Source organism: Penaeus japonicus, unplaced genomic scaffold (assembly GCF_977035675.1).
Source record: "Penaeus japonicus unplaced genomic scaffold, GWHDUDI00000001_assembly GWHDUDI00000018, whole genome shotgun sequence".
NCBI classification, from domain to species: Eukaryota; Metazoa; Arthropoda; class Malacostraca; order Decapoda; family Penaeidae; genus Penaeus; species Penaeus japonicus.
In genome coordinates, this window is record NW_028234420.1 from 28,249,076 (window position 1) to 28,259,075 (window position 10,000).

At 33.6% G+C, this 10,000-nt stretch overlaps 2 protein-coding genes across 2 annotated transcripts in view; both read left to right on the forward strand.

Moving 5' to 3' along the window:
* PGAP1 (GPI inositol-deacylase) overlaps positions 1–6,455 on the forward strand; it is a 22,125-nt gene extending 15,670 nt beyond the window's left edge. Inside the window, exons 15-18 of the mRNA XM_043022856.2 lie at positions 3,394–3,556; positions 4,031–4,218; positions 4,374–4,475; positions 4,861–6,455. Of these exons, the coding sequence (XP_042878790.1) occupies positions 3,394–3,556; positions 4,031–4,218; positions 4,374–4,475; positions 4,861–5,158 (751 nt within the window). The 3' untranslated portion in view covers positions 5,159–6,455. The remainder of the gene's footprint in view (positions 1–3,393; positions 3,557–4,030; positions 4,219–4,373; positions 4,476–4,860) is intronic.
* Positions 6,456–8,590: 2,135 nt separating this feature from the next.
* Positions 8,591–10,000, forward strand: part of GatC (glutamyl-tRNA(Gln) amidotransferase subunit C, mitochondrial) — a 3,186-nt gene continuing 1,776 nt past the window's right edge. The window contains exons 1-3 of the mRNA XM_043022860.2: positions 8,591–8,764; positions 9,082–9,217; positions 9,855–10,000. The exon at positions 9,855–10,000 is cut by the window's right edge and continues 20 nt beyond it. Of these exons, the coding sequence (XP_042878794.2) occupies positions 8,603–8,764; positions 9,082–9,217; positions 9,855–10,000 (444 nt within the window). The 5' untranslated portion in view covers positions 8,591–8,602. The remainder of the gene's footprint in view (positions 8,765–9,081; positions 9,218–9,854) is intronic.

Genomic DNA, 10,000 nt, shown 5'->3' on the forward strand with positions numbered 1-10,000 from the left:
GTATATACAAAAATTTCAAGGATTTTGAGTTATGTCTATGTTGAATGACAGTTTTTTTTACTCAGATTGCACATAAAAAATATTTCATAAATTATTTCCTGTTGAAAGTTTATGGACTTGAAGATATTGTTTTGATGATAAGAAAATTGATATAAAATAAATATGGGTTATTTTAAGGAAATTAGCATAGATAATTATTCTGTTTACCTCAGGCACAGCATATTATTTATGGGAGTCAGTTATTGAACTGGAACATTTGAGGAAAGATAGCAATGCAGTATGAATTATTTCAGCAAGGCTAAATGAGCATTTTGAAAGTTTGCCACAAAGTACACACATGCATGATAACTTTGTCTCACCAGGGCAAAACATAACCACAAATCTTCACTCTCTTCTATGTGTTAACCCATAGGGTACTGGTGTCATGACATACACGCAGTTCTGATTAGGGCTTCATAGTTGGTTGAAATGCGCTCACAGTCATGAAATATTATGACTATAACGATGGTAGTTTAAGAGCTACAGCTTTACAAAGTCAGCCTTAACCCTTGTTGTGTGATGGATTTAAGGGAAAATATTTGTCAAGCAAGTATGTGGTGCCCGGAGGGAGGAGCAAATATTTTCTCTGTTCCCTTAATTTTTAGCATGTGCCAGTGGTGTCAGAATTCGCTCGTCCAGACTGCCTGTTAGCTGGTTAGGTGCCCCGTCCACATTGGGTTGATATTATGTAGAATCTGAACATCCAAGGAAAGATATTCACAAATGGAGTTGGCAGTATTAAGAATCTGCATAGCATTTAAGCTTGTCTATCATTATAAGATATGTCTTGTAATAGTTTTATATAAATTATCATATAATTCTATATTTCTAAAAATCCAAATTTATGTTGGCACATATCATTCTGCACTACCTATTCTTTTCTCTTTTCTTATGATATGATGATAATGGCAGTTAAGATTTTGATATTGACAATGCATCTCTTTTCTCTCTCAGCTATTTGGCTGGATTAAAGTATTGGATGAAGTCTGATCTTTAGCAGATATGTAACTGCATGTTTCCATTTTCCAGATTTTGGACCACTTATGTGTTTAAGATTGTACAAGATAAGATACAAATGTTTAGAGAAAATGGATGTTATCTTCATTTATTGAAGTAAAATATGTTTAGAATTTATATTTTACATGGAGGTTGTTCATTAATTCTCAAGTTTGGAAGGTTTCTACATTGAAACTAGTGTGTGAATATCTCATTCATTTCTAATGGTTATAATGCATAAAATGTAAATTATGTGTTTTCATTAAGTCTTTTTCAGTAACTATAATGATGATTCAATCAAAATGCTTCATATACAACTTGCATTGTAAAGTTACTCTCCTACCTTTTTTCTACATATGCTTACCTGTAAAGCAGGATAACCAAATTGACTCAGAGTCCTTGAGGAATATCCATAGTTTTTCTTAGGCTAAGAGAAGGCAGGATAGAGCCCCTGAACAACAGAGAGAAATATGATGATGCAGAATAGATTTTGAATTAAGACATGAAGTTTGAAGAAATAGGAGATGCTAAACAGACAACTACAAAAGAAAGACTTTTGAAATAGAAATGGGTGGCACAGATATCGGCTCTAAAAATGGGATCAAGAATCCCTAGAATACTCAGTGAATGCTCAGCCAATACTTAATAGAAAAAAAGTATTGGCTAGTTATCCTTGGGGAATGTATATTGTCAGACTCAGCCTTCCTTTCTGGAGGAGAGTGAAAATTCATTATGTGAAAGAATTATTGAATGGTAACATCTCACAGGCAGTAGACAACAGAGTCCATCCCCATAAACAAAGATTCATAAAGCCATTTTAAATTGGAAAATGTGGATTCTTCTCTCCTTTTGTTTTGTTGTTATTGTCTTTTTCTGTTGTATAGAGCAGGATGCTCTATATTGTTACTATGTTCTGTTTATTTACAATTTAATGTTTTGTTTATTTACAGTTTATAAATGGACAAATATAAAGGTCTATGTGAATGAAGAATACAAACCAAAAAAGTCTAAAAGTCTAAAAAAAAGTTATCTTTGGTATATTCAAAGTAAGAACATGTATATCATATATGCTATTTTAATATTAGGTTTTTAGTTTACATGGATAACACTCTATGCAACAGCAAAGCTATATTTAATATATGAAAATTGTTTGCCTTCTTAGGGTCAATAGTGTTTTTGAATGATATGTGATACATGATGATATATGAAATGAATTAAAGATAAAAACAGTTAAATCTTTTTTGCTAAACATAAATCAAAATTGGAAATATCATTCGCATCTAACATGTAAGAGAATATCTTAGTTTGTTTTTAAAATTAATATTTGTATATTTTTATAATGCAAAAGGCAGTTTATGTACATACATTATTTCATTTTATCCTCTTAGTAAAAGTGATACACTAATAATATGGTGATCACAGCCATTAACAGTTAGGGGAGGGAATTTAAGCTTGGAACAATAATCAAACTGCACATATTACCAATGGCAGTGTATTAGTTTTTAAGACTTTATTTGAGGGATACATTACATTACATTTGCAAATGAAAGTGCATGTTCAAAGTTCCCGACCTTTGGTATGTAGGAACTGACAAATAATCACAGAATGGTGAAATGCTGTTGATAGTGCACACTTCTTAACTTAGATCTCATTAGTGACAAAACTTGGCTAAATTTGTATAGATTCTTACTGTGCCAGATTTTTGCCAGTTTGGTTTCTGGAGCAGAAATATTCCATCGATTAACCTTTCATTCTCCATCCTTCCCAACTCTTAATTTTACTTCCTTCCCCAACTTCTTGATTATACCAGTATTACCTCCCTTCCCTCTCTCTTCCCCTTCTCATTTCCCACATTCCCTCCCCATCAGTCACTCCCTTTTCCCCTCCACCCATTTCCCTCTGCCCCTCAGTCTCCCTCCCTCTTCTCTCTTTCTCTCAGCCCCTATTACTCCTTCCCCCTTTCCCTGTACCTCATAATCTCCTTTCTTCTTCCCCTCTGCCCCTCAATCTCCCTCTCTCTTCCCACCTCCCTCTCCCCTCTCCCCTCTCCCCTCTCCCCTCTCCCCTCTCTCCCCTCTCCCCTCTCCCCTCTACCCTTACCCTCTCCCCTCTCCCCTCTCCCCTCTCCCCTCTCCACTCTCCCCTCTCCCCTCTCCCCTCATCCCCTCATCCCCTCATCCCCTCATCCCCTCTGCCTCTTAATCTCCCTACCTCTTCCCTCTTCCCCTCTGCCCTCAATCTCCCTCCCTCTTCCCGTCTGCCCTGTTCTCCCCTTCCTATCTAGAGTTTAATACAATTAGTGTAACTTCCATCCCTGTGATGATGTGACCTTAATTTCTGGCTTGATTAATGTTGCAGAGTATTGGGACGTAGCTTAGGAGGAGGTGATATGATTGCAGATTTGGCAGTGTCGGGATTGTCGCGAGTCCCCGTGTTGATAGGCGTGGCTCTCATCTCCTTGGCTTATTCTACTTGCGGGACTTTGGCACTATGTCTGGCTGGCTTTTTTTATTTCATCAAGGTGAATTTACTCTTCATCCTTGCTCCCTCCCCAAATTGTGATCTTTTACCATAGTGTGAGGTCAGTTTATTTTTTTTAATGAATCCCGTGAAGGAAACGTAACTTTGTACATACACCTAAAGTAAAAAAGAAAAGTTTTACTTTTTTCCTTATCTATAATCTTTTCTTAAATTGACCCATAACCTTTCAAAATAGAAATTCTTATTTTGTATAGATAACCAGAATAGACATTAAATATAGTAGAATCACATTAATCAAGAAAAAGAAGAAAAAAAAAAAAAACTCTCCAAGGCAACAGTGCTGTATACATTAGCTTTTAATAGCTTTACATTGTAGTTCAGCTTACAGAAAAGAAATACTGCATGGCTTTATGTCCAGTTGAACATTGGCTTATATCTTGCTCACATTAATCTAGAATCTGTTTATGCTGAAGTTTGGTCATGAGAGTGAAATAACCATTACTTGTGCTGCCAGGTGTTTAAGCTGTATGAAGACTTCATCGAGAGGATTGTTGTGGGGCTGATTCCAGGCACATCTGACCCAAAGTTCAAGACAGAGAAGGCTCTCTCGCAGCTGAACTTCCACATGACCTTTATGGTGATGGTCTTCTTAGTGAGTGCTCTGAACGCCCCCGCTTTCATTGTGTGGGGCAGGCTGCTAAGGTAGGTCGTTTGGCTGCAGCAGGTATGCTTCTCTTCATTTTAAATTGTTTTTGAATTGTCAGTTTTATATATATGATAACATGTTAAAACATTACCACCTTTGACATAACTGTAATAAGAGATAGTGGTATTTTGACTTGAGTACCTTTTTACAGTCATAACCTACAACTGGTGGAAGATCCAAGCCTATATGTCACAGTGACTGCTTTGTTGGGACTGTGCTTCCTCTGGCAAAAGAAAGTCCCTCAATGTGATAAGTAAGTTATGTGTTTTTGTAAGATATTAGTTGTATAAAATTCATTTACTCCTGAAAGGTGGGATTGGAGAACATAGTCTTCTACAGACTTGTACAAACTTCTACAAGGCCTTTATAATTGGAAAGAACATGTGGTAGAGCTCAGAACAGCAGTTTTTTTTTCCTCTTCTTTTTTTTTCTTTTTTTTTTAATACCTACTTCTATAGAAAATGCATTTCTCAATAATTTGTAATAAACAATTATGAAAAAATCAAGATTTTCAATGAATTATATGAACATAGAATTAAATATATTATTTAAGCATTTCAAGGTCTGGATATAAAGGGTGAAAGTAAAGCACCCAAATGAATGAAGTTGACCCTCTTCCCTCATTACTTCCACTTTAGGAGATTCTACAAACAGCTGGGTTATTCAATCCACTTCTTGGCCGTCATGACCCTCCTGTATGGCAGCGTCAACTTGTACCGTGTGTCCTACATCCTATCGGCAGCTATGATCCTTGTCGTGACACACCAACTCGTGGCTCCACGGAAACCCCCCCAGAGGGAAAGCCAAGAGGATGAGAGCCCAAGTGAAAAAAGCCGTCCCTTCATGGCACAGGTCGATGAGTCAGAATCTGATGGAACAAATTCTGGCAGCATCACCTCGGACAATGACTCAGGGCCAACCCAGAGAATTATTTGAGAAGGAGAAGAAGAAGAAAAAAAAAGACAGGGGAGTGGGGGGAGGGAGAAAGGGGGAAGGAAGTAGTTGATATGGTAATCAAATGATTCTTGTCTTGTGGTTTAACCCAGAGACAGACACTCTAGGAATGAAGAGAGGCAGTCACCCCCTAACAATTCCAAGCAATGGGTAGAAAAAGATTAATGTCAAGATATTTATGAGATATTTATATGGAATGGGAATCTAGAGGTTTGTGTAAAAGCATTTTCTAAGACCCTCATCCTCGTCATTTGCCTCCCAATGTCTCCCAGTGTCTGCCCCTGGTCTAGCCTTCTTTGAAGAGGTAATGTGATGGTCAGTATAGGTTAAAATTGGTAAAGAAAATCATCCTCAGAAACTAGTCCAATGTAGCCAGTATTTAAGGCTGACATAAGACACATCATATTGATTGAAGAGGAACAATAAGCACCCATGTCATGGTCACAAGAGCTGCATTTAGAAATATTTTCTTTATCCTCATAGAAATTGCATTTTAGGCTGGTATGATGATGTCACAATGTATTAGTTAATCACTGCTCATACTAGAAGAGTAATATATGATGTATGCTTAGGGTTTCATTGTTATCATTTCATATGCATGTGATTTCAGATGTCCATTCATACTGTTGTTTAAATCTGGAATAGCTGTAACTGTGTGGTACTGAATTCATGAAATACATGTGCAATTTGTGTTGGCAATGATGACTGTCATGACTAGAATTTTTGTTATGATTACTACTTGGCTATGTTTTTCCAATATATATTTTTTTAACTATCAAGTGTTTTGATAGTTGGTAATGATTTTCTTTTCCTGAGCAATGTGCAGATTGTGAAAATATAGAATGTTTTTTTCTTTCTCTCTCTCTGGATAATGTGCAATTTATATTTTTAAAAATCTGCCCCCAGATCAAATCAATCAAACTTCTGAGCAAAAATTGTCAAAAAAGGGGTGATTTGTTGATTGATCAGATTATATTGAATTATATGTAGACCGAGATTGTTATTTTTGGGGAGAAGCCCTGATATGTGAATGTCTGTTTTTAAGATGATGGGAGATTCTGATTACACCATGTTTTTAAAAAGTATTATTAACACTTACTAATATACAATAATTATGTTTGCAATTTACTTTCACATTCATTTTATATGACGGTCCTGTAACAATTGGACTTCAGTAGGCACAGACTAGATAATCAAATTTTGCTGATGGTAAATGTCATGATGCTGACTCACAAATGTTGTTATACTGCATTCCAAATAAAAACATTCAAAAACTTCATTGACAAGGCATTAATTGATCCTTTTTGTTAGAGTTACATGATCTTTTGAGGTACAAATTTATACAACCAACTCAGCAGAGCAATAGTGAATTACCATGGGATTAATAACTTTTTCTTTCATATCGCCATAAACTGATGCTGTTACTACTGTTATTATAGATGTATTGGCTAACACCTATTGCTGCTGCTAATACTCTTGATAATAAGGGTAATGAATCTGATGACAAGAAAGATAATGATGATGATAATCAATATAATAATGATGATAAAAGTAATAATAATAATAATGATAATGATAATGACAATATTAATATTGATAGTGATAGTAACAAAAAAAAAAATAATAATAATGATGATAATAATAATAATGATGATGATAATAGTAATGACAATGATAATAATAATAAAAGTAATATTTATGATGATGATGATGTATATGAGTTTGCTCTTGCTTAGCAAGACGAAAAATGTATGTATAAAATAAAAAGACCCAAGCCGAAGGTCAAATGAGGTTCTGTATAAAAACAAATATTTGTGTGAATAAATCATTTAATGATAAAACATCATTCCATATTTACAATTAATTGGATTTAATATGATTGAGTCCGACAGAGTCTGACACGAGGAAATACAAAAGACTGAAAAATACCTGTCGCTGAGAGACGAGATAGGTAATGATTGGTGGATGGGGGGTTATTGCACTAGTGATTGAGGGTTAAAAGGTCTTCATACTAGACACCCGGGAGAATGATCAAAGGTGAGACCTTTGGCAACTGGATGTTTTCTGCCTTTGCAGAGAATTAACATTAGTGATCATGGTGGCTTCCTGATACACAGCAGATGATAATGGTGATGATAATAGCCATAATAATAATGCTATGGATAATAATAATAGTAGTAGTAGTTATAGTAATAATAATGATAATGATAATAATAATTGTTATTATTATTAATACAATGATAATAAGAGTAATGATAATAATGATAATGATAACGATAATATCAACAATGATAATAATAAAGTAATGATAACAATGCTAATGCTAATGGTAATCATAGTGATGATAATAAAGATAATGATAATGATAATAATATTTATAATGATAATGCAATAATTATAATGATAAAAAATGATAGTGATTAGGACAATGATGATAATGATATTACTAATAATCATTACAGTGATGATGATGATGATAAAAGATAACAAAAATGATGATGCTAATGACAATGATAATGATATCAATAACAAAATCAGTGATAAGGATAATGATAATGGTGATATTGATGATAATGATGATAATAAGGAAAAGGATAAAGATAAGGATGATTATGATAATAGTAATAGTAATTTTAATAATCATCATAATCAGGCTTATGATAAACATGATAATACTGACAGTCATCATAGCGATAAGAATTATAGTAATGATGATAATGGTAATAATGATATTAGTAATTTCAGTAATATAAAAAATCATAATACTGATGATAATTATGAGAGTAATAATGACAATGGTGAGAATATCAATGATAACAATGATTATTGTTATCATTATAATAATGATGATTATTGGTACTGATGACTAATGATGATAATCATCATCATCATCATCATCATAATAGTGATAACAATGACGCCAAAAATTATAGTCACAATGGTATCAATAATTATAGTAATGATAGAGTCATTTAATAATGATGATAATGATAATGGTATTGATGATATAATGACATTAAGGATAACAAAGATAAAAAGAGCAACAATAGTATTGATAGCAATAACAATGATGATAATGATAAAGATGATAATGATTATGAAGATGATAAGAATAATGATAATGATAATGATATTAATTATAAAATAACAGCAACAACAGCAATGGTAATAATACTAGCTAAGATAACAATGATAACGAGGATGATGATGATGATGAGGATGAGAATGAGGATAATTATAATGATAATAATGATAATAATGATTAAAATGATGGTAATAACAATGGTATTGATGACAATAACAATAATTTCGAGAGTGATAATTATAAAAGCAATATTAATCTTGATTATAGTAGTGAAGTAGTAAAAATCTTAGACGATAATTATAAACTTGGGGCAAAGAAATTAACCCAGCGCTCTCTGAAATATGCGAACTCCGTATGCCGATGTAAACAAACAGACAATTCTTTTGAAGGTTTCATTTGGGTCAACTTTGATATCTGTTACTCTACCATTGGATACTGTATCATCTACAGGCATCGTGAAAACCCAGAAAATCCTGTTAACACAAGAGGAAGAGGAAGGAAATGTAAATTGATTAATGTTTTACACCGTTTAGAATCATAATAGTTGATTGACATCGTGTTCATTAGATGTTTCGTAATTACAGATACATATATTAATATTAGATTGGTAATATATATACTAGTATTATTCAGTTAAGAGATCCTTAGGGATTCCTTGATAATTAATGTCTGTTTATGTAAATCCTGTTTTATATGCTAAAATTAATTTGTTCTTGTTGACCTTGGAGAGATAAGTCCTTATTGCAATTGGTTATCCAGAGAAATTCCATATGTTATAAATGTGAAAGAAAAGGATTGCATGTCATTATTTTTTTTTCAGATCAAAGGATCAATAGCCATGATGAAGACAATAAGGCTTAATTCATCTGTATTGAATAGGAGCTGGAGTTATATGTCTAGATGCAATGAAGTGTCATACTTATCTAGAAAAGGGCTTTCCTCATCTGCTACAAGAGGTTAGAGAACATTATACCCATTTGAAATATTATTTCCAATAGTAAAGGAATTTTAAATTTTCAGTAGATATCATAGATAAACCAAAACCTGGTTGATATGATAGTAATATTTCTCTGATGTGAAATAATTGTTAAGATAATTTCATCTGGATATTTTGATTAAAAAAAATAAATAAATGTCAAAATATGGTAAATGTTCAGAGCAGGACTGCATAAAGATAGAGAAAAACTATAGAAATGGCCATAAAGAATGGATAAAACAATACTTTAAGGTATATAAAACAAGCAGCTTATTGTCTGTAAGTCTATACTCATGTTGCTAAGTCTACTGATGCCATGTCCTCTCTATTTTGTGTTCCAGCAAAGTCAAATAAACCACCACCATGTATGTTCTAGCATGACAGAGCTGATGAAACTCCCTGGTGATTTATCATCAAGTAAAGAACCAGGCTAAGCTTCTCTTAGGTTTAATAAGTGTAGTTTGGGTAGGTTTGCCAGCCTTTGCTGGAGCGCAATGTGCAGAGGTCATGATATCACTTCATGTGGTTCTAATCTAAACAGTTTCCAAAAATGTTACTCATAATAATGATACTATTCTTTAGCGTTCTTCCTTATAGTCCTTATTTTTACTGAACAGAAAGAATCTCAAAAATCCCACAACATCCTGTGACCACAACCATCAAGGAGAAAGAACTCCCTCCCAAGACAAAAGTGGACCTAAAGTTAGTGCAACTTCTGGAGAAACTATCGCTTGTGGACTTTGCAAATAAGGAAGGTGTAGCT